Source organism: Sus scrofa, chromosome 5 (genome assembly GCF_000003025.6).
Source record: "Sus scrofa isolate TJ Tabasco breed Duroc chromosome 5, Sscrofa11.1, whole genome shotgun sequence".
NCBI lineage: Eukaryota > Metazoa > Chordata > Mammalia > Artiodactyla > Suidae > Sus > Sus scrofa.
The window spans coordinates 63,372,518-63,398,377 of NC_010447.5; the positions used below are offsets into that span (position 1 = coordinate 63,372,518).

General features: G+C 39.8%; 1 protein-coding gene across 1 annotated transcript; it reads left to right on the plus strand.

The window, feature by feature from the left end:
* LOC110260588 (deleted in malignant brain tumors 1 protein-like) lies at nt 2,063-24,995 on the plus strand. Its single transcript, XM_021091244.1, has 5 exons — nt 2,063-2,157; nt 2,742-2,854; nt 3,998-4,135; nt 9,383-9,532; nt 22,196-24,995. Exons 1-5 carry the CDS (start codon nt 2,063-2,065, stop codon nt 22,537-22,539), a joined length of 840 nt encoding a protein of 279 aa, XP_020946903.1. The 3' UTR covers nt 22,540-24,995.

Below are 25,860 nucleotides of genomic sequence, written 5' to 3' on the forward strand. Positions count from 1 at the left end.
GAAATTCTGCTTTCTTCTACCAGGACGTTGCTGAAGGAAATTATGGATGTGACACTGGATTTATAATCACCACTTCTGTTTATGTGCCCAAGTCAACCATAAACCCTAAAAAATACTGCAGATACTCCACTAAGGGACAAGGACATCATGTTGCATTTTCAGAAAAAAATTAGATTGAAAATTCTGTAATCACAGAACTGGTAACATTTTCTCATTTTTTTTTCATAGAAACTTTACAAATATGTGTCAAGGTTTAAAAGTATATTCTTCCTTTTTGTAGTACTATAGTAGATCCATAATTTCATGACATAAAAGAAAGAGTTCCCTTCGTGGCGCAGTGGTTAACAAATCCGACTAGGAACCATGAGGTTTCGGGTTCGATCCCTGGCCTTGCTCAGTGGGTTAACGATCCCGCGTTGCCGTGAGCTGTGGTGTAGGTTGCAGACACGGCTCGGATCCCGCGTTGCTGTGGCTCTGGTGTAGGCCGGTGGCTACAGCTCCGATTCAACCCCTAGCCTGGGAACCTCCATATGCCACAAGAGTGGCCCAAGTAATGGCAAAAGACAAAAAAAAAAAAAAAAAAAAAAGAAAAAAAGAAAAAAGAGAAATTCACACACATAAAAACTAGTTATGGGGTCAGAACAGAATCTCAGGCTTGAAATAGTTCCTCCTGGAGAGAAGACAGTATGTGCTGGGAAGCAGAGATGTCTGCTGATACCTTCGGCGCATGGAGAGCTATGGTTCTGAGGTGGGATGCAGGAATCTCATGTATAGACGCTGTGCCCACAGATGCTGTGAATCACCCCAGTGACAGTGTATGTCCAGAATCACACTAGGGAGGGTGAGGGACAGCCACCTGACTCCAGTTATTTCTCCTCCCCAGCCTCATGGTTGCCATCCATGTCCTTATGTTCAGCCTCAAGTAGATGATATTTACATGAAGAGAAAGTGATACAAAGGTTCTCAGTCAGAAACGCACATCTTGAAACACCTTCATGTAGAGCCACTTTGATGCCTCTGAGGCTGCTCTCAGATCATCGGAGCCAGTAACTTCATGTCTTGTGGGCATAACAGAATTCCCATCCCAGTCCTAATCTGTGTCCCTCTAACGACACTAAATGTACTGCTGTTAAGTACGATATCATGCTTTCTGGGGTCTCCTAGTTCAAGGTCGCTGAGGCCAAGAGTTCAGAAAAATACGGTATCATTTCCCAGAAAATGTAATAAGGGCAAGATGCAGATTCAGTACACCTTCTCACGCACTGCCCCACACACTCTCCTCATCTTCATCTCCTTTTTAAAACTTACCATCACACTTTATTTTCTTCCTGCACTGCTGAACAGCCAAGAAAACGAAAAAGAGAAACATACAGGGTCCCAAGACGCAACCGAGGATACCTGTCACAAAGAAGATCCCAGGGCCAGGGTGGGAGATGGAGTAATTCCCTAAAAAGAGCATATCCTCAGGATGGACGGAATCCTACCCCTTACTGTCCCCTGCTGGGTGCTCAGGGTGATGAAGTCACAGCTTCAGACACAATGGGAGATTGTGAGAGCCTGGCAGGGGCTGACCCAGACCCTGTCCTTTGGGGATCTCAGCTCCACCCTGTACTACTCCAAGGAGTTACCTGAGAGGATGCTAAGGAATATCAGGAAGCTTCACACCAGCCATAAACTCATAGTTCAGAGGCATCACATCAGTCTTTTTTGCAAGGGTAGAGCTTTCCCATATGAGAGCAGAGAGAGAGAGAGCTCAGAGAACTCCTGTTCAGGATGAGACTATACTCCAAAGGGAATGGCACCTGCGTGCACAGCAAGTGATCTGTTTCCCAACTTTTCTGCTGCAGGTCAGCCCAAGGAAGAGAACAATTTCCCAAGGAGGGCTCCTGACCCTGTTCAGAATATCGCCTTAGGGCAAATTCAGTCCTGTCTGAAATTGGTGCATCAGAAAGAATCTGAGACTAACTCTCTTGGCACAAAAGACAGAAGGAATGGAACACTGTACCTGGAAATATGAGGCAAATTTCCGCTATCATCTAGACAGTAAAGAAAGAACCTCAGAATGTCCCAAGATCACCAGGATATGCCCCCGGACTCCTTCATCCCATATTCCCGAGAGGCCCTAGGTCCTCCTCCAAAAGTGCCTGGAGAAATCCAGTATTTCAGGCCTTAGCCTCACCTAGTATAAGCACACTTACAGTCCATGGAAGCACTTCTTGAAAAAACATTTTTTGCTTTGCTACCTTGTTTCCTACTGCAGGCTAGGTAACTTAAGACAGAAATTTATTCTCTGATAGTTCCGGAGGATAGAAACCCCAAATCAAGGTGTCAGTGGGCCTGTGCTACCTCTGGAGGTTTTAGGGGAGGATCCTCCTTGCCTCTTCCTAGCCTCTGGTGTTTGTCAGCAATCCTTGGCCTTCCTTGGTTTATAAACACATCACTCCAGTCTCTGCCTCCATCATCACACGGAATTCTTCTTGTGTCTCTTGTTTTTACACGGCATTTTTGCTCTGTGCCTTTGTCTAAATGTCCCTTTTATTATAAAGACAGGAGTCATTGACTTAACCCCCACCCTAATCCAGTAAGACCTCATCTTAATGTGATTACACCTACAAAGACTATTTCCAAATAAGGTCACATTCTGAAGTTCTGGATGGACATGAATTTGAGGTGGGGGGCACACTATTCAACCCAGTATATACCTCATCCTCAAAGCTTTTAAAACTAACTCTCCTTTACAGCGTTTCAATTCGGAGCCCAGGCCTCTCCACTCACCAGAGTACTTCACTGCAGCATCTTATTTATGCTTATTGTCTACTGCAAGTGCTGGCTGTGGGAGAAACCACACCTTCAGGTACCCACTAGTTTGTATGAATACATCTTGGAAATCCACGTGGGTTGTATAGCCAAGAACAAATATATTCAATCCTTTTTTTTTTTTTTTTTTTTTTTTTAATTTGTATGGCCACACCTGCAGCATATGGTAGTTCCCAGGCTAGGGGTCCAATTGGAGCTTCAGCTGGCGGCCTACACCACAGCCACAGCAACACAGGATCTGAGCTACATCTGAGACCCACGCCATAGCTTGCAGCAACACCAGATCCTTAACCCACTGAACAAGGCCAGGGATTGAACTCACTTCCTCACAGACACTATGTTGGGTTCATAATTCACTGAGCCACAATGGGAACTCCCAATCTTTTCTATATGCCCAGTGGAACTGGTACTAGCAGCCTATGATCCGTAGTGACCCATACCTCAGTGTATCCATGTCATTCTGTAGAGCTATAGAAATGCACACAGAGTAAACCTTGGTCCAAACTCTCCAATGGGTCTTTATATGTGGTACCAAAATCAAGAACTAACATTTGGAACTGTCACTACTAGAGTGGTTGGATATTTTTCACTCTGACAGAAATAACTGTTACAAGTCAAGTTCCTCTGGAAATGAGCTGTAAGGCAGAGATTGAGGACAGGAAGTTTATTGAGGATACTCTCTTAGGAGACCAGAGGAGGCAGATTTATCAGAGGGAGAAGCTGAACTGACATCTGAGATGTCAAAACAAAAGGTTGGGTGACCCAACAGGGAGCTGGAATGGTCCTTTATATTTGTCCCACAGGGAAGCAAAGGGGCTGGGTTTATAAATCCATGCTCCCTGAGACTCTGCCTATTTACCCCAGGTAAACAAATCCCAGGAATCATGTTTATAGGAATTCCAGCCTCTCCAAGACAAGCATATTGGAGAAAACTTTGTATTGAGTGGAGAATAGGTGCGTTGGGACATAAAGGGCACATGAGAACTGATGAAACATTATAGACTCACCAACACAATAATCTTTCCCTCTCCCCTGAAAGGAGGGAGGCCATAAGGAATGGACAGACCCTATGGGAATGGGGCAGAGAGATCCAGGGAGGCCTGCTGAATTTCACCTCCATTAAGAGTTCAATTTCTTCAAAATCCACTCAACTCTCATTCATTGTGGACTTCAACATTAGTTTTATTAATAAAAACGAGAACTAGCAATGCTATAGGGCTTGATTCTGTGTCAGGAAGTGCCGGAGGCCAGCTCCGGCGGCCAGGGAGCGTACGCTTTTTCCCCGATAGGAGAGGGATGCGGCATCGCATCGGCGAGTGTACAGTCACGGAGACAGCCTCTTTGTCCCTTCTTTCAGGGCGCTGGACTGCTCAAATTTTATTGGCATAAGTGGTTGATTATATAGACAGCTTTTTGCTACAGATTACATCACAGTGTTAAAAGTACATTGGTCAACTATTACATGGTATAGCAGCCATACATCATGTTTTAAGATCTTTGTTTTAACTAAACTTAGTGGGTACAGTTAGGGGTAATTAGGTACAATACGTCATGTTAAAAGATCTCTATCTTAACTAGACTTAGTGAGTACAATTTAAGGGCAATTAGGTACAATACATCATGGAAAGGAGGAGACAGTACAAATCATCCCATGGCCAGCCAGTCTTTACAATTTGAAGAGTTCACAGACACAAGAATTTGGCATTCACAAATCTTGTTTTTAGACTGGTGCTTATCTTTAAAGCCTTATGGCAGGGAGACAGTGTAAGAAAATATAAACCAACTTAACTAGATATCACTTAAAAGCTTCTATAACTCATAGCTAGGTATCTTTTGGTCAAGAATAATATATGTCTAACTTCTATGAACCTCATTAAAATCCTAACTCTAAAATTTACTGTATAACTAATTAATAGATAAACACTATGTTTTAACTAAGTTGGATTAAAATAGGGGAAAGTCCTTCAGGATGAAATTCTGATTATATTATTGTTGTAATTTTGTTAAATCACAAATCACCATAGGACAATAAGAATGGGAAATAAGAATAATAAGTAAATAATCAGGAAAGACTGAGAAAAACTGAATAGCAAATAAAATAGCAGGAAAGACTAGGTCACCTGAGAAACAATCCATATTCTTCAGTGCAAACATGGAAATTGCTTTCCCAGGAAAGCCTTAATTCTTCCCCATCAACATCGAAGTGAGAGCTGTGTACCTGAGGCCTGCCCTCGGCTTGTACCATGCAGGCAGGCTTTCATCCTGACCAGAGGCTCACCTTCGGCATGCACGTTCAGGTGAGCTTTTTTCCTGACCAAAAACCCACCTTCGACTTGTACCATTCAGGTGAGCTCCCTTTCTTGGTTAAGAACCTGCCTCAGGTTTTTCTGCCATTAGGCAAGGTCCTTTTTTGAGTCCCTGCATTTTCTCGGCTCCCCGCAAGGAAGCACTCTAAGTACTTCATTCATTTGAATACTGTAATTGCTCTTATAACCCAATCATATAGATAAGGATACTGAAGCATAGGGATTACTTAAAATTTATGTGACAGAACTGAGTACAGTTCTATGGACAAACCGAGGCAGCCCAGCTGTTAATCTCACACCTTTAACCATTGGGATATCCTGCCTCTCATTCAACTAAAATACTGTGTTCAGCCAAATTATTTATGACATTAAAAAAGATTACCACATCCTGGCAGTAATATACTGAATTAGACAATACATTGAGGACAGAATAATTTTAAAGTGTAATTGTTACTACAATAGATAGAAACTGAGGATCTGAGACCATAAAAATATCACCACTGTTAAGAAGTTCTCAAATCATTGAAACTTTAAATTATCCAAGGACTATTAATGTAAAGTGGAAGTAAGAAAAATTTGATACTGTTTCCTACATCAAACCATATCTCAGATCATAGACAAGGTGTTATATTGCTGGTGATAACATTCATCAAATGAAAAATCATTCAACAACTTTAAAAATTTTTGATTAAAAATTATTTGGAAAAATATCGTAATGATCTGATAAAAAGGTGATGCTATGACTTAACCTATTTGGTAAGCAATTTCAAAATATTTAGAGTATTATTTATTCAGAAATTGCAAAGAGATATTTTTAAATTAGTATATATTGATTTATATTATATATTTTATTGTATATTATTTTACTTCATTATATAACAGAGGTGAAAATATAATTACCAAATCTATGGCCATGTTTCACAGAGTATGCATATTGTTGATAAAGAGAATTGCTACTTTATTCATAAATTTTGTCACTTGATAACTCTAACTACAAAAAAATTGTCTGTGAAATAGCGATTCTATATATTGTGACTAAATTTAAATTTTGAAAGAGCACAGTACATAATGTATGTGGTAAATAAATTTAAAATTGTTAGTGTGTCAACCATATGTGGGTTCTTTTAAAAATTTTATTGGAATATAGTCTATTTACAGTATTGTATTCATTTCAGGTGTACAGCAAAGTGAAATAATCATATATATAAATATAGGCATTCTTTTTTCCCATATAGGTTATTACAAATTATTGAGTAGATTTTCTAGTGCTATACAGTAGAGTCTCATTAATCATCTATTTTATACAGTAGTGTGTATATGTTATTCTCACCCTTCCAATTCTTCCCTCTCCCAACAGTTTCACCTGTGGTAACCCTAAGATTGATTTTGAAATCTGAGCTTTTGTTTCTGCTTTTTAAGTAAGCTCTTTTGTATCATTTTTATTAGATTCCACATATAAGCGATATCATATGATATTTCTTTTTTTTTTTTTTTTTTTTTTTTTTTTTCTTTTTGCCTTTTCTAGGGCTGCTCCTGCGGCATATGGAGGTTCCCAGGCTAGGGGTCGAATCGGAGCTGTTGCTTCCAGCCCACGCCACAGCGACAGCAACGTGGAATCCAAGCCACGTCTGTGATCTACACCACAGCTCACGGCAATGCTGGATACTTAACCCACCAAGTGAGGCCAGGGATTAAACTCACAACCTCATGGATTCGTTAACCACTGCACCACGGCGGGAACTTCTGATACTTGTTTTTCTAATTTGCTTCACTCAATATGATCTCTAGGTCCATCCATGCCATATGTGTTCTTGATTGTAAGCTTATCTGAGTTGGAAGGTGATAACACTACTCCAGGGAAGTTTCTATGTTTAGTTAGTAGCATTCATAGTAAGGACACCCAGTCTACTAGATGCATGTTGACAACATTTTGAGAAGAAATGTGAAAGCAACCACAGAAACTTTAGAATATTTATTTTTTTAACTTTTATCAGAAACTACATGGTGAGATATATACATATATATATATATATATATATATATATATAGTTTTTTTAGGACTGCACTCACGGCATATGAAAGTTCCCAGGCTAGGGGTTGAATTGGAGCTTCAGCTTTAGCAATGCCAGATCTGAGGCGTGAGCTGTGATCCATAACCCACTGATGGAGGCCAAGGATCAAACCTGAGTCCTCATGGAGCTCATGGATACTAGTTAGATTCATTTAGCGCTAAGCCATGATGGGAACTCCAAACACACAGTTGGTTTTTTGTTTGTTTTTGCTTTTTAGGGCCTCACCTGCTGCATATGAAGATTCCTAGGCTAGGAGTCAAATCTGAGCTACGGCTGCCGGCCTAAACCACAGCCACTCCAACGAAGGATCTGAGCCACACCTGAGACCTACACCACAGCTCAGGGCAACACCAGATCCTTAACCCACTGAGCAAAGCCAGGGATGGAATCTGCAACCTCATGGTTCCTAGTTGGATTCATTCCCGCTGCGCCACGATGGGAACTCCTTGATGCCATATCTTGAAAATTAACCTCCACGTTTCTATCAGTAGTCAGTTCTAAGAATTTGTCCTGTAAAATACTAGTCAAATATAACTTACCTTTTGATGAAAGATAACACACAAAAACAATGAAAATAATACAGGAACAAATAGACATATTTACTGAAGAGACAGAAATCATAAAAAAAGACCAAATGGAAATTAGATTAAATTAATGAAATGACAAAATGCAATAGGGAGTTCCCACAGTGGCCCGGTGGGATAAGAGTCTGAGAGCAGCACAGGTCACCTCAGAGGCATGGGTTCAATCCTCAGACCATTGCAGTGGGTTATAGTACCTGGTGCTGCTGTATCTGTGGTGTAGGTCACAGCTGTGACTTGGATTCAGTCTCTGGCCAGGGACCTTCCATATGCCATGGGTATAGCCGTTAAAAGAAAAGAAAAATGCAATGAAGAGCATGCACAGCAGTACTCTACAAATGGAAGACAGAATGAGTGATCTAGAGGTCAAGAATTTTGAAATAAACAAGAAAAAAAATAAAAGATGAAAAAGAGGATAAAAAAACCTATGTGATCTGTGGGGCACTGCCAAAAGAAAAACTGTTACAGTAATGTTATATGTCCTTTACATTTCAATAAAAATAAGAAAAATTAGTGATAAAATGATCAGGACTTGTCTTGTTGATAGCAAGGATGAGATAAGCAATTTGTGTAAAATTGATTCCCATTCCAAGCACTGTGATGACAGCCGTCTTGTTTTTTCAAAGAGGCCTGTAAAAGAATGTGAAAGTAGACCAACTGGCTTATATGAAAATAAATGGAGGAAGAGGAGACCCAGGGACACTAATGTTGAAAAAGAGAACCCAGGCACAGGAGGGCTTACACTTTCTAACCACTGAAGCCCGGAGTATCAGGTGCACACTGCCACGTCCTAAAACGGGACTAACCGGGTAATTAACTTGTAAACTTTCGTCCCGCCATGTCCCAGGGAACCATAATTTCTTCCCAGGTGAAAACATTCTGTCTGTATCGGTCATGGTGGTCTTGAGGGCAACAAGTTCTCTGCGATGAGAGGGAAGGAAAGACAGACTTCAGGCCTGTTCAGGACCATCAGGAGCCCCAGACCTTTACGAGGCTTTCACTCACCAAGGAGAAATGGAAGGAGAGGAAAGCCACCCTACAAAGCCAAATATCTCGTCCCCTGCTGCTCACCTAACCCTTTTTTCATTTACCTGAGAATTTGTCATCTTTATAATCCCAATTCTGTACCTGCCTGAGTTTTGTTCTCTGTTAGAGACGTCTTTGTTTCTTTGCAGGCACAACCTGTTGGCTACTTGACACTGAAGACCTATGTCTCCAGTTTTTAAAAATTCATCTTTTCTTGGGCCCGTGGGGAGGTAGAACTAACCTAGAAACAGCAAGTTTGGCTGATCCCACCAGCTGAGCTGAACCAGCCATTCAGTCCAATTATTGCTGGGGAGGAGAAAAGAAAGCCATGTATTTTTTTTTTTCAATATGGCTTTTCTGTATCAGTTTTAGGGGTAGAATGAAACCTGATGTCAGAAACCCTTGTATCTCATATAAGGAGATAAATTTAAGATTCAGCATCTAATTGGTATTTGAACTTCAGAAAGTTTCCTTTTCTATAGTATCTGATGGCACGGAAGATGTTAAAGAGGGTTTCTATTGGCTCGGAAGGTGGCAATGTCAGAGGATGGGTCTATATAATCCCCTTCCTGCATAAGAGACTCCATTAAGGGCCTGGAGGATTCTTTGTGTGGTTTGAGGAAACTGAGGCTCTTGCCCAAAGACAAGAGGGTCGGCACGACCGTGAACATGCAGTGCTTTCTCCAAGGACTTGTTTTTCTCCTCCTCGGTGTCTTGTCGAGTGCTCAAGGTAAGCATCCTCAAGATCAGCTGAGATACTGGATTAGCCATAAGATTCTGGAGGGAAGGATCCCTGTGTTGTAAAGACCACACCTCTCTATGGACCATAGGTTTTGACCAAATGTGATCCTTAGATACAGTGAATGTTGATTTTTCCCCTCATGGGGCTTTGTTTTTCAAGTTAAGCAGTAAGATGTTGCAGAGAGATAAATTTTATTCTCCAATTGACCGGTGTCAGTGTTTTCGCCCTTCCCGGTCAACACCTAACAGCTCAGAAAATGATCACTTCCCGGTTTTCCTATCATGGATTGTGGCTGAGGGACCTGTTCAGGCTGGGTTTCTGATTTACCCTTCCTGCACTCCATATTGTATGCTCTCCATGGGTATTTTAGTTATTTCTGGTCTTAGCTTATGGATCGTGTATGTGTGTGTGTGTGTGTGTGTGTGTGTGTGTGTGTGTGTGTGTGTGCATGTATATGTATTATTTCAAGACTGGTGTGGGGGTGAAGAATGTATGAAGGCTAAAAGTGTAAAAAAATATATCTGTCCGGCGGACGTCAATCTTTTAGATAGGAGTCCATAGAACTGACACCCTCAGACTGGTAGATTAAGCCACACTGCTGGATTTGGTGTTGGTGGTGGTAATGAGAATGATGATATGTGTGAATGCACATTTGATGAGGGCAGATACGGAAACTTTCCTTTCTATGAGGAAAGCCCTCCCGACATAATCTATAATTACACCTTCCCGGGTTACTCTGCGCCTTCAATCTATGTCTCACTTTGAGCTTCTCTTTATTCCCCACAAACCCTCAGCTCAGACTTTTTTTCTGCTTCTGCAGTCTTTCTCCAGCCCTGAGTTCTTGGCAGACCTCCATCTTCCTGCCTGTGATGTTTTCTCTCTCTACCTCTTGTATAAATGGTCTTCCAACTCCACTGGGCAACAGAAAGAAAACTAATGCCAAATGTAGTTGTCATAAGTGGATTGATATTAGCATTGAATGCAGAAGAGGGATTTAGCTTTAGAGATTTGAGGATGTGCCTCTTTTGGTCAATTTTCTCTTTCCCAGTGGGGAACTCAAGCTCGCTCCATGACATCTTAAAAGCATCAGTTGCTTAGGAAGAACCCTGTGCTTGTGAATGTCCTTTGGGTGAATTTTCTCCCTTGTCATTCCCACGGACTCTGTATGAAACTTGGTCTCCACTGGGCCCCTGACTCAGAGGAGTCCAAGATATCAGCTTTGAGCTCCTGAAATTAGGATGCTCTAGCCACATGCCTGGAAGTTCAGCTCTTCTAGGTATGAACCTTGGTCCTGGCTGCTTTAGCAGAGCTCCTCACCTCTTCATCCCTTCCTTATCCCATGTTCCCTCCCTATCTCAAGCCTCCCCAGTCAGAAATCTCTGTCTCTCTTCTTCAGGAAATTCTGTTCCTCCCAACAGGAGCAAGAAGTTCTACTCCTCACTCCCGTGTTAAATTTCTTCAAACTTCCAATTCCTTGGGTGTAGGCCATATTATAATGATGGCTATCCTTTTTCAGGCTGTGCAGGCTCTTATGGATAGAGGTGGATTCTCAAGATGAAATATAACATTGGTGCTCTGATTAAATTTGGGGCTCTCTAGCCATGGGAGAAGTGAATAAATTTCTCCTTAGGCTGAGAATAAAGCTCACCTCCCTCAAGCATAACGTTTCCTCAGAGAGAACTTTTTGTAGGATCTTATCATTAAAGCACTAATTTACATACTAAGGCATTCAGTTCACATGAGTTTGCCTTATCTTGGCAATTTAAACCTTGGTATGATGGTTCCAAACAGCATTAAATATTTCCTGAGCCTGACACATGTCACAGAGCCTCTACAGGAGGTCAGGATCTGCTAGCTCACTTTATTTATTTATTTTTTTTTTATTATTATTTTCCCACTGTACAGCAAGGGGGTCAGGTCATCCTTAGATGTATACATTGCAGTTACAGTTTTTTCCCCCACCCTTTCTTCTGTTGCAACATGAGTATCTAGACATAGTTCTCACTGCTATTCAGCAGGATCTCCTTATAAATCTATTCTAGGTTGTGTCTGATAAGCCCAAGCTCCCGATCCCTCCCACTCCCTCCCCCTCCCATCAGGCAACCACAAGTCTCTTCTCCAAGTCCATGATTTTCTTTTCTGAGGAGATGTTCATTTGTGCTGGATATTAGATTCCAGTTATAAGTGATATCATATGGTATTTGTCTTTGTCTTTCTGGCTCATTTCACTCAGCATGAGATTCTCTAGTTCCATCCATGTTGCTGCAAATGGCATTATGTCATCCTTTTTTATGGCTGAGTAGTATTCCATTGTGTATATATACCACCTCTTCCGAATCCAATCATCTGTTGATGGACGTTTCGGTTGTTTCCATGTCTTGACTATTGTGACTAGTGCTGCAATGAACATGCGGGTGCATGTGTCTCTTTTAAGTAGAGCTTTGTCCGGATAGATGCCCAAGAGTGGGATTGCAGGGTCATATGGAAGTTCTATGTATAGATTTCTAAGGTATCTCCAAACTGTTCTCCATAGTGGCTGTACCAGTTTACATTCCCACCAGCAGTGCAGGAGGGTTCCCTTTTCTCCACAGCCCCTCCAGCACTTGTTATTTGTGGATTTATTAATGATGGCCATTCTGACTGGTGTGAGGTGGTATCTCATGGTAGTTTTGATTTGCATTTCTCTTATAATCAGCGATGTTGAGCATTTTTTCATGTGTTTGTTGGCCATCTGTATATCTTCCTTGGAGAAATGTCTATTCAGGTCTTTTGCCCATTTTTCCATTGATTGATTGGCTTTTTTGCTGTTGAGTTATATAAGTTGCTTGTATATTCTAGAGATTAAGCCCTTGTCAGTTGCATCATTTGAAACTATTTTCTCCCATTCTGTAAGTTGTCTTTTTGTTTTCTTTTGGGTTTCCTTTGCTGTGCAAAAGCTTTTCAGTTTGATGAGGTCCCATGGGTTTGTTTTTGCTCTAATTTCTATTGCTTTGGGAGACTGACCTGAGAAAATATTCATGATGTTGATGTCAGAGAGTGTTTTGCCTATGTTTTCTTCTAGGAGTTTGATGGTGTCCTGTCGTATATTTAAGTCTTTCAGCCATTTGGAGTTTATTTTTGTGCATGGTGTGAGGGTGTGTTCTAGTTTCATTGCTTTGCTTACAGCTGTCCAGGTTTCCCAGCAATGCTTGCTGAATAGACTTTCCTTTTCCCATTTGATGTTCCTGCCTCCCTTGTCAAAGATTAATTGACCATAGGTGTCAGGGTTTATTTCCGGATTCTCTATTCTGTTCCATTGGTCTGTCTGTCTGTTTTGATACCAGTACCACACTGTTTTGATGACTGTGGCTTTGTAGTATTTCTTGAAGTCTGGGAGAGTTATGCCTCCTGCTTGGTTTTTGTTTCTCAGGATTGCTTTGGCGATTCTGGGTCTTTTGTTGTTCCATATAAATGTTTGGATTGTTTGTTCTAGTTCTGTGAACAATGTCATGGGTAATTTGATAGGGATTGCATTGAATCTGTAGATTGCTTTGGGTAGGATGGCCATTTTCACAATATTGATTTTTCCAATCCAGGAACATGGAATATCTTTCCATTTCTTTACATCTTCTTTGATTTCTTTGATTAAAGTTTTATAGTTCTCGGCATATAGGTCCTTTACCTCTTTGGTCAGGTGTATTCCGAGGTATTTGATTTTGTGAGGTACAATTTTAAAAGGTATCATTTTTTTGTATTCCTTTTCTAATGTTTCATTGCTGGTATACAGAAATGCAACTGACTTCTGAATGTTAATCTTATATCCTGCCACTTTGCTGAATTTATTAATCAGTTCAAGGAGTTTTGGGGTTGAGTCCTTAGGGTTTTCTAGGTATATTATCATGTCATCTGCATACAGTGACAGTTTTATCTCTTCTCTTCCTATATGGATGCCTTTTATTTCTTTTGTTTGTCGAATTGCTGTGGCTAGGACTTCCAAAACGATGTTGAAGAGCAGTGGTGAGAGTGGGCATCCCTGTCTTGTTCCAGATTTGAGTGAGAAGGCTTTCAGTTTTTCCCCATTGAGGATTATATTTGCTGTGGGTTTATCATAAATGGCTTTGATTATATTCAGGAATGTTCCCTCTATACCCACTTTGGCGAGGGTCTTGATCATGAATGGATGTTGAACTTTGTCAAATGCTTTTTCTGCGTCTATTGAGATGATCATATGTTTTTTGACTTTTTTTTGTTAATGTGGTGTATGATGCCGATTGATTTGCGTATGTTGAACCATCCTTGTGAACCTGGGATGAACCCAACCTGGTCATGGTGTATAATTTTTTTGGTATGTTGTTGGATTCGGTTGGCTAAGATTTTGTTGAGAATTTTTGCATCTATATTCATCAATGATATTGGGCGATAGTTTTCTTTTTTGGTGGTATCTCTGTCTGGTTTTGGAATGAGGGTGATGGTGGCCTCATAGAATGTCTTTGGGAGTATTCCTTCTTCTTCAACCTTTTGAAAGAGTTTAAGGAGGATGGGCACCAATTCCTCTTTATATGTTTGATAAAATTCACCTGTGAAGCCATCTGGTCCTGGACTTTTATTTGTAGGGAGTGATTTTATGACCTCTTCAATTTCATTTCTAGTGATCGGTCTGTTCAGTTGGTCTGTTTCTGCTTGAGGAAACTGCAATCAGAGAGAAGTCACTCAAATAAGCCAGCATACAGATTTAATCATGAACATGCTTCAAACAAAATAAAATTAAAAAGAAAAAAATAAAAAAGAGTCATCAAAACCATAAAATGTGGGCAAGGGATGTCAGGAGGTAAATAACCCTTTTTGTTTATACGTATGTCTCTCTTCTTAATTTTAATATAGTAATGAAGTGTTTGAACTTACAGGACCATCAGGCTAAAACACACATTTATGGGAAGGGGTTAGCATACTTAAAAAACAGGGCAATCACAAGCCAAAACCAAATATTGCATTTGCAAAAAATGAAAAAAAAAACCCACTCAAGCAGATAATAACAGGAGACCATCCAACCAAAAAAAAAAAAAAAAAAAAAAATGGAGAAACATAGAATCAACTGGAACACGAGGTTCAAATGGCAATAAATAATCATCTATCAATTATCACCTTAAATGTCAATGGACTGAATGCCCCAATCAAAAGACACAGAGTGGCTGAGTGGATAAAAAGGCAAAAACCTTCAATATGCTGCCTACAAGAAACTCACCTTAGGACAAAAGATACATATAGATTGAAAGTGAAAGGGTGAGGAAAAATATTTCACGCCAATAGACATGACAGAAAAGCAGGAGTCGCAAGGCTCATATCAGACAAAATAGACTTTAAAACAAAAGACATAAAGAAAGACAAAGAAGGACACTATTTAATGATTAAGGGATCCATCCAAGGAGAGGTTGTTACTATTGTCAACATATATGCCCCAAATACAGGAGCACCCAGATACACACAACAAATATTAACAGACATAAAGGGAGATATTGATGAGAATACAATCATAGTAGGAGACCTAAATACCCCCCTCACATCAATGGACAGATCCTCTAGACAGAAAACCAATAAAACAGCAGAGATCCTAAAGGAAACAATAGAAAAGTTAGACTTAATTGATATCTTCAGGACACTACATCCAAAAAAAGCAGAATACACATTCTTCTCAAATGCTCATGGAACATTCTCAAGAATCGACCACATATTGGGACACAAAGCGAATCTCAATAAATTTAGGAGCGTAGAAATTATCTCAAGTATCTTCTCTGACCACAATGCCATGAAATTAGAAATCAACCATGGGAAAAGCAAAGAGAAAAAACCTACTCCATGGAGACTAAACAACATGCTACTAAAAAGCAATGGGTCAATGAGGAAATCAAGAAGGAAATTAAAAACTACCTTGAAACAAATGATAATGAAGACACAACCTCTCAAAACCTATGGGATGCTGCGAAAGCAGTGCTCAGAGGGAAATTTATAGCAATCCAGGCCTTTCTCAAAAAAGAAGAAAGATCCCAAATTGACAACTTAACCCTCCACCTAAACGAATTAGAAAAAGAAGAACAAAGAAGTCCTAAAGTCAGCAGAAGGAAGGAAATTATAAAGATCAAAGAAGAAATCAATAAAATAGAGACTCAAAAAACAATAGAGAAAATTAATAAAACCAAGAGCTGGTTCTTTGAAAAGGTGAACAAAATTGACAAACCCCTGGCCAGACTCACTAAAAAGAGGAGAGAAAGAACCCAAATAACCAAAATTATAAATGAAAAAGGAGAAATCACAACGGATATAGCAGAAATACAAAAAACCATAAGAGAATACTATGAGCAACTGTATGGCAACAAGTTTGACAATCTGGAAGAAATGGACAATTTTCTAGATTCTTACAGCTTGCTAGCTCACTTTAGATTTTTTTCTAAAGACTTTGCTTTAAAGCTCAGTCTCTACACACACACACACACACACACACACACACACACGCATAGAAACTCTCTCTCTCTCTCAGTTGAATCATAAAGTTCCTGTACACCATTTTATATCCACTTTCAAAATTAAAAATGTATTCAAAATTTCTTTTTGCCCTGTTAAGACATCTTCTATGTCATTTGTATGGTTGCCTGCCTTTCAGCCATACTCTGTTACTGAATCATAATTTATCTAATCATATTTCCTTATATTAATGTTTTCAATTACAATGCTGTGATAAAAATTTTATGAACATCAGCATTAATCTAATAGAAAATCCACTATTCTTTTTTCAAGATAACCATTCTAAAGGATTCTCTTTACATATATTCCCTAGTTATCCATCAGAATAGTTTCAATAGCTTTCATTCTCAGCAACATTAACTGAATTTAAAAAGTATTATTGGGAGTTCCCGTCATGGCTCAGTGGTTTACAAATCTGACTAGGAACCATGAGGTTGTGGGAATTCCTATTTTTTCTTTTTTTGACTGAGTAGTATTCCATTGTGTATATATACCACATCTTCCTAATCCAATCTTATGTCACTGGACATTTGGGTTGTTTCCAGGTCTCAGCTATTGTGAATAGTGCTGTAATGAACATGCAGGTGCATGTGTCTTTTTCAAGGAAAGTTTTATCCGCATATATGCCCAAGAGTGGGATTGCTGGGTCATGTGGTAGTTCTATGTATAGTTTTCTGAGTTACTTCTGTACTGTTTTCCATAGTGGTTGTACCAAATTACATTCCCACCAACAGTGCAGGAGGGTTGCCTTTTCTCCACACCCCCTCCAGCATTTGTTGTTTGTGGACTTCTTAGTGATGGCCATTCTGACTGGTGTGATGTGGTCACCCCCAAATAACTTTTAATTCTGTTTTGTTTTCTGCAAATAATTTTATAGTTCCACTAAAGACTATGTAAAACACTGCTGTATCTGAATTTATTTTACTCTGTGTGATGGGGTGATACATTAGCAGATAGAAATTACATTTTAGATATGTGATACCTCAGTTCCATCATAAAATGAAAATACATTGTTTCATGATTTCATGGGTGGGACACAAGAATAGGCAAAAAAGCAAAAATAAAATAGACAAATGCAAATATATCAAACTTAAAACCTTCTGCAGAGCAGAGGACACATCAATAGAGTGAAAAGGCAATTTGCAGCAAGTCATATAAACAGATTATTTCCAAAATATATAAAGAGATCCTTCAACTCAAGATGAAAAAAAACAAAATCAAAAACATAACAACTTGACAACCCAATTAAAAAGTTGGTCAAGGACTTGAGTAGACATTTCCCCAAAGAACACACACAAATGCCCAACAAGTATATGACAAAATGCTTGACATTGCTAATCATCAGGGAAATGTGAATCAAAACCACAGTCAGCTCTTACCTCACACCTATCAGAATGGCTTAGATTCAAAGCCAGTATTGGCAAGGTCGTGGAGAAATTGACACTCTTCTGACTATTTATCCCCATTAAGTGTGTAAATTGCATCTCAGTAAAATTATTACCAAAGACCTGTATGACTTATAGTGCTGTCTCTTTTCATTCTTGATATGTTAACTTCATTTTTCTCTCATTCCTGATTAGTATTGCTCAGTGTTTATCAATTTTCAATGAGCCACATTTGAAAGTTTTTCCTCTATTTTCCCTATCTTATGCTTACTTTCTTTTTCACTAATTTGGGTTTTCTTTATTAATCTCAACTCTCTATGTCCTCTAGGCTTTATTCTCTCATCTCCTAGTTTCTTAAACGGAAGCTTACAATTTTTCATTTTTAGTCTTCCCTCTTTTCTAAGTCTAGGGTATAAATTTCCCTTAGGCACTACTTTAGCTTCACTAGAAGAATTTAGTTATATACCACATCTTTATTATCATTCTTTACAATATTTTCTAATTTTTAAATTTTATTCCAGATCGAGGTACTGCTTTGGAAGGATGTTTCTTAACTTTTCCAAATAGGGATGGCTGCCTATATTTATTTATTAATTATTATTTTTATTCCACTGTGGTCAGAGTAAATACTCTGTATGAATTCATTTCTCTGAAAGTTTTTATCATATGCTCATTATTATTATTTTTTGGTCTTTTGTCTTTTTACGGCCACAACCACGGCATATGCAGGTTCGCAGGCTCGGGGTCGAATTGGAGCTATAGCCGCGAGCCTATGCCATAGCCACAGCAATGCCAGATCTGAGCTGCATCTGTGACCTATACCACAGCTCACAACAATGCTGGATCCTTAACCCACTGAGCGAAGCCAGGGATCAAACCCGCATCCTCATGGATCCTAGTCGGGTTTGTTAACCCCTGAGCTATGACGGGAGCTGCCTATGGTCATTTTTGCTAGGTGCTCCTAGTGCATTTACAATAATGTGAATTCTTTCACTGTTGGGTGCACTGTTCTACATATGCTGTATTGTTTTATATCTCCTTCATTCTTCCTTCTTTTCTGTATGCTTTGTCAGCATGCTATCGGATGTGTTAAAGTTCCCCATTTTAATAGGGATTTTTGTCTATTTCTTCTTTTCACTCTCCCAAGTATATTTCAAAGCTATGATTTGTTTTTCCTTATCTTCTTTTTACCGCTACACCCGCTGCATAGTTCCCAGGCTAGGGGTTGAATTGGAGCTGCAGCTGCAGGCATACACCACAGTCATGGCAACATGGGATCCAAGGTGCATCTATGACCTCTACCACAGCTTGCACCAATGCCAGATCCTTAACCCAGTGAGTGAAGCCATCCTCATGGAGATGACATCAGGTCCTTAACCCACTGAGCCACAATGGGAACTCCTCAAAGCTATGTTCTGATATCTTTCTTGGATTTTGATATCTATAATATTTTTTATTAAGGATTTATACCATTATAATCATGAAAATTCTCTCATTAACTCAATTGGGGTGTCTTGCCTTAAAGTATACTTTCTGTGACATTGATACAGTTTTCTAAAGATTAGTGTTTACATAGTACATACATTGTCTTCCATCATTTTACTTTCAAACTTTCTTTATCCTCATATAGGCACTGAGTATCCTGCAAGGAGTATTTAGGTGAATTTTGTTGCTTTATCTACATGGGCTTTTATTTGAAGTATCTAATCCACTTCCTGTAAATACAATACTGATATTGTTGGGCTAGTATCTACACTTTACTTTTAATTGACCCATCTGCATTATGTTCTCTTTTTCTCTTCTTCTGAGTATTCTTTTGTATTAAACAAGCTGTTAGTATTCCAGATTTTCCTTTTCTTTTTTGATTTTCATCAGCTTTACTAGGTGTGGGACTTTTCACACCCTTCCATCCATTTTTTAAAATTCTCTAGCATTGTATCTTCAAACAGTACTTCTTCTGCTCTGTCTCCGTTTATCCTTTCTTTCTTTCTTTTTTTTTTTTTCTCCACACCTGTGGCATATGGGAGTTCCCAGACCAGGGGTCAAATCTGAGCCTCAGCTCTGACCTGCACCACAGCTGAGGCAACACTAGATCCTTAACCCACTGTGCCTGGCCAGGGATCGATCCAGCACCTCCATAGCAACCAGAGCTGCTGCAGTGGGATCCTCAACCAAGTGTGCCAAGGTGGGAACTCCTACCTTTATTTATCTTCTCTTCCTTATCTTTCTTCTCTTTCTCACCTCTCCTTTGTAGGATACCTCTAAGTCATTAATTCTGTGTCGATTGTATCTAAGATGCTTTTAGGAGTTCCCCACATGGCGCAGTGGTTAACGAATCCGACTAGGAACCATGAGGTTGCGGGTTCAGTCCCTGCCCTTGCTCAGTGGGTTAACGATTCGGCATTGCCGTGAGCTCTGGTGTAGGTTGCAGATGCGGCTCGGATCCCGTGTTGCTGTGGCTCTGGCGTAGGCTGGTGGCTACAGCTCCGATTAGACCTGTAGCCGGGGAATCTCCATATGCCACGGAAGCGGCCCAAGAAATAGCAAAAAAAATAAAAAATAAAATAAAATAAAATAAAATGCTTTTAAATCTATTCATTCAGTTTTTCATTGTAGACATTTTATTTTCAGTGGGCAATTGTTCCTTTCATATATTTTATATATTTACAATTTTTTGTTAATTTTTTTCGTCTTTTCACCTGTTTATTCTCCGCTTCCATCTTTTTTCCTAAATATACTGATCATAGTTAAAATCTTTATCTGCCAAATTCAGCATCTCTATCATGTGTGCCTCTGCTTTCTCTCATCTTTTTCTCACTTTGTTTATTTGACATTACATTACCTCTTTATACGCCATGTAATTTTTATTGAATGCTAGAAATTATATATGAAAAAAAAGAAATTCCAGATACATTCTCTCTCTCTCTCTGGCTATGCCAACAGCATGTGGAAGTTCCTGGAACAGGGATTAAACTTGTGCCACATTAGCAACCTGAGCTGCCACAGTGACAATGCTGGATCCTTAACCTGTTGCACCACAAGGGAATGCCCTCCACATATATTTTCTAACACCTGAAAGGATTCACCTTTTGTTCTGCTAGGCAGGTGGGAGAAAGGTTGCAGATCACCCAAATATCTGTATACAACCTAGAACAGAGTTGTGACCAGTTCGGATTGCAGTTTCGGTAACACTCCATGTGCCTTCCATTCTTCTGTTTCTACGCCATGGGCTTTCAGGGCTTTGAATTGATAGTTTGGAAGTTTTGGTAGCTCAGCACTTAAGAGAATGAGGGAATATCTACTCTACTTTCCAAAATTTTTACATAGTTCTTTGTCCTCCTGCCCTTCACAGCTCATATACTGGGCAAATATTTGAGGAGAAAACTTGTTATATGAGAGTAGCCTTCGATTCTTGAATTTTTTCACTCTAGCACCAGGTAACCCTCAAAGTTACACTGACCTCTCTGTCCAGACAGGAGTCCTCTGCTTGCCTGAGCCCAAATTCTAAGCCATGTACCAAATTGTGAAATTCCCACAGAGAAAAAGTAGTTGTGGATCCTTGGCTAACATTGAAACATGTTTCATGGTCTCACTCTTCCGAATTTCAGCACATTTAGTCTGTGTTATGTTCACAAATGTCTAATAAATTTACTTCTTTGAAAAACATTTTCCAGGCTTTAAGCTGTAGACAGCAACCATTCTTCATGGAGGTAGAAAATGTTAGGTTTTCTTCTTTACTTCATCATTTACTTAAAGTGCAACATCATTACACATTATTTAATCTTTCTTTACATCACTTTTTACATACAAAAGGAGAGAATAATACACTGAGTCTGTCAAAATTGTTTCTTCATGTGCTTTCGGACCAGGAATATAACTTATTTCTTCCCTGTGGTGGGGTTAGATATATATGTTTTCCCTCTAAAGACTAAATCACTCTACATGTTGAACAACAGTGACTCCTGACACAAAATCCAAGTTGAGATGAGATTTATTTGGGAAAAGAAGTGCCATTCTAGGAGTTCCAGTGGAATTTGGCCAGTTCCAATCAATATTTTACCTCCTCTCTCATGCAAGTTTCCACAATCTGCTTAAAGAGATTATATTTTTTGAAACTAAGACTCCAGATCTGGAGTCTGAAGCTGTGAACTGTAAGTGAAGGATTCTGAGGCAAACCATGGCATATCATGGTATGTTTCTTAGTTTGGAATGACTATACCAAGAATGATTCTAAGTAGTAGAGGATTCATGGCTGCTAGCCGAGGCTTCTGACGAGACCAGTTCCTCACTCCATTCCTTTTAATCTAATCCTTTTAACTCTCAGGTCAATGGCAGCAAAGTGTGTGTGGCGTATAAAAAAAAAAAAAATCCATCCAGCTGCCAGCCCTTTGCTATGACTCTGAACTGATATACCTGCTCAGGGTAGAGAGGCTAACATTTCCTGTGTATCTTTCTCAAATGCTATGAAGAACTCTACAAACCAGAGGTTAACTCATATGACCTGGGCTATACCTCCTGTCTCACACTACTCGCTAGAGTATTTTCAATTTAAATTTTCCTTTTTTCCCTATTTTTCAACACTATTATTCTCTTATCACTGCCATAAGAAACTAGAGCCAGGTGCTGCCTCAGTGCAATGAGTCCCTGTCTGAACCAGCAGGCTCTGCAGCCTCGGAGGAGAGTGCCTCCAACTGTTCAGGTAGGGATCGCAAAGGACCAGAAAACCCTTATTCCCTTTGAAAATGTCACATTGTCCTGACTCTCTCCTCAGACAGCAATCAGCTCCGCCTGGTGGATGGAGACAGTCCCTGTGCAGGGAGAGTGGAGATCCTTCACCAGGGCTCCTGGGGCACCGTCTGTGATGACAACTGGGACTTGAATGATGCGAATGTGGTGTGCAGGCAGCTGGACTGTGGAGAAGCCCTCAGTGCCCCAGGGTATGCTCAATTCGGAGTGGGCTCAGGAATCATCTGGCTGGATGAGGTGAACTGCACGGGAAAGGAGTCCCACTTATGGAAGTGCCCTTCCCAGGGCTGGGAGCAGCACAACTGCGGTCATGGAGAGGATGCAGGAGTCATATGCTTGGGTATGGTCTGTGCATTGTTCATTGATTGAGACAATGGAAAGTTCCAAGGAAGCTTGTGTCTGATCACAGAGCAATAGGAGATGGATGGGCTAGAGAGGTCTGAGGCATCTACCCATCCTCCCTGAGTGCACAGAGTACCTGTGACGGATGGGCTTCATTTACATTCATGTTACAAGTCTCTGCTCTTCTTTTCTTCTCCAGTGGTCTTACCTGACAGAGTTTAATCTATTATCCCAGTTAAAATTAATCTTCATAATTCTTTTAAAATTCGTTTTTTGAAAAACTGAAGCATTTGCCAATCACAACACAAGCATTCCCTTTGCATGGTGAGACTATGGAAGGGAGGGACATGGATGTACTTTCCTTGGTTGAGTTGTTTCTGTATTGTGTAGTGAGACTATTTTACATTAGGTTAGTGTGAGTGGAGGCACGTAGGATACTATTAAACAAATCAGAGAGGAATTTAGGGATTTGTGCCAAATTGCAAGTCTCCTTGACAATTTTAATATAAATAGTTGTAGTCCTTTGGTTGGTAGGACCAGAGAACTGTGGATGAAATGCTCTGAGTCATATGTTCTCATTAAATTGTTAATAGGAAAATACTATCTCTCCATTTTTTTCTCTTAAAATATCTTTATAGATGAAAACTTTGTAGGAACACTTAGCCATGCACTGATAAGTCAATGGTGGATGCAATAAAATATTAATTTCTATATTTTATGGTAAGAGATTATATAGTTACATCTGATGACTTTAATGGTATAAGAGAATATTTTTATTGAAGTATAGTTGAATTATAGGGTTGTATTTGTTTCAGCTGTATAGCAAAGTGATTTAGTTACATATATATGTAGATATACTCTTTCTCAGCTATTTTTCGTTGTAGGTCATTACAAAATAGCAGGACAAACATAATTTTTGAAGAAGGTGAAGGAAGCTTATAGTACCCAGGAGGGAGGGAATGGCAATGGAAGCTGACAAAGGGACATGAGGTTCTCTGAGTGGCATGGTGTGTCCAGGTGTGACATAGAGGATGCTGTGTGTACCTAGGGACACAGGATGTTTATACAAAAGGAGATAAGACAAGGATATATCCGATCACAATTTTCATTTTGTCTTAAGTGGGGTTGATTTACATAAATAAGTAATCCTCTGATGGAGCAGTTTCCCTTTCTGCAACCACCCAAGTCTCTCATAAACTTTTCAGAGGGCTTGAAACTGTCTACTCATTTTTCTCCTCCATTAGACATAAAGCCCCACAAAGATATGAATATTGATTTATTGGGATTTAAATTCCCAGCATCTACCAAAGTCCCTGGAACAAGGCAAATTCTAAAAAGGTGTTTTTATCTTTAATACAACCACATGAAATTGGCCAAATACCACATGCAACAGACACTTCCTATAACTCACGCAACACAGTGTTCTACTCTAATCAAAATAGTAGGAACTGGAGAGATGGATGAAGAGCCAGAGGATACAGGGGCAGGAGAGGCTGATGGTCAGAGGCCCTGAGAGTTGGTCTGGATGCAGATATGCATCATAGCTACAGGCAGGACAGAAGAGGCGGTCTTGGTCAAAGGGAGAGGAATAGGGATGTGATCTAGAGGACAAATGATGAAAACCAAACTGGTCACCCTTGCTCTCCCGCGTCCCTGGACAAAACAGAGCCCCAAAGTTATAACAGTAAGAGGGACTATTTCTTCTGGCCCAGAGAGCCCTAAGCAGAAGCTGACATATAGAAAACTGGAGGCTTCCCAGGTTCAGGCACAGGTGCAGAAAGAGTACTTTCCTGAAGAACTGGCCCCCTGAGATCCCTCTTATGACTCAATTTGATGTCTCTCTTGCAAGTGAGAGAAGAGTGAGTAGAGGTGAAGCACCAAGGAGAATGGGCCATGGTGCACACTGAACACCAAACCTGGAGGAAGATGAGCTGCTGGGCAGTAACCCCCGACCTGAGAGCACAAAGCAGACAGAAGGGCTTCCGTCTCTAACTCTGTGACCTTGAACAAATGGCTCTTGTGACAGAACCTCCCTAGACTCTATCTTCTCTGGCCTAAAGTAAGAGCATAGTGCTCAAGCATTTCCAATATCATTTACAGACTGAACACTTATTGACCTTAGCCCTGAAAGAGGCCATATTTTGCTTGGTGCGGGCCTGGGTATCTTCTTCCTTTTGACTGAAGTAATGGTGTGTCTGCATCTCTTCGTATCTATGACCCAACATGTGACCCTAGTTCTCCATGGTACAAGACACAGGGTTCAAATTTTAGGGGCTTTTGGTTACCTTCAATGTTTGTTATTTTGGTCCTTTGGAGTTTCTGTGGCATCGGGTAGACATATTAATTCTAAATTCGGTAGTCCATTTTAAAACTGCTTTTCCTCTGCCATTTTCTCTGCTTAGGCAGATATTCAGAAATGTATCCTGACACCTCTGAGGTCAGATCAAGACTGATTTCCATTAAAAGGACAAGAAACTGGTCCGGAGCTATCCTAGTCTTCACCCTAAAAATTCACTCACTCTCTTCAGATGAACCAGTGAGGAGCTCAGTGAAGAGCCCATGTCAGTCAGGACTTCCTTGGCCCTCATTTGCACAGAAACTTATAAATAAGTGTATAAATGTCACCCAACAAGCGGGTAACGTCCGCGGTGAGCCCAGATTCTGCTTTACCTCAGATGACAACATCTGTGGAACTAGTGGATTAGTAAAACTACACTTCTCACTAACAATACCAGTCTTGGGCAGATACTAGAAAGTCCTTCCCAAATCATAGACCAATGACAAGATTTCTGTTACATCGCAGAGTCAAACGATGTCAGTCAACATGAAATCCGGGGGGGTCATGTTAAATGACATGAGGAAAAAAATTACTTTCATGAGAAAGCCATAGAATGTGTCTTCTTCACAGTCAACCCTGTTTTTCAAAGAACATCTATAATTCATCATTTTCTTTCAAAGTCTCATGCCTCAATCTGATATATACACATTTATCTACCACAAAATTTATTTTTGAGATGGATAGCAAATAAAGATTTATTTCATTATTTTCAAATCAATCCCTCCGTTCTTCAGTACTCTTTGTTGAATAATCTACCTTTTGTAGTGATTTCAAATACTACCTTCTTCAAATACTAAATTTCTATGTTTGTATGCGTGTCTTTGAGTCCATTAGATAGTTATACTCTACCGCATCCACTCTAGTCTACTGTTACACAAGAACGTGATTGGTTTTATTGTATTCAATGGCTTATCCTCTCATATCAACCTATTTCATAAATTTTCTTGCAATGTTAACACATGAATTTTTCTATGACACTTTAAAATAAAGTAGAAAATCAAAAATAATAA

What these genes read in the sequence shown, in the direction of transcription:
- LOC110260588 (XM_021091244.1), top strand. Translation starts at nt 2,063, where the DNA reads ATGTCCCAAGATCACCAGGATATGCCCCCGGACTCCTTCATCCCATAT. An exon ending in AAAGTGCCTGGAGAAATCCA is followed by an intron (nt 2,158 to 2,741) that starts GTATTTCAGGCC and finishes TCTCCTTTACAG; the next exon opens with CGTTTCAATTCGGAGCCCAG. An exon ending in GGGAGAAACCACACCTTCAG is followed by an intron (nt 2,855 to 3,997) that starts GTACCCACTAGT and finishes CTTCAACATTAG; the next exon opens with TTTTATTAATAAAAACGAGA.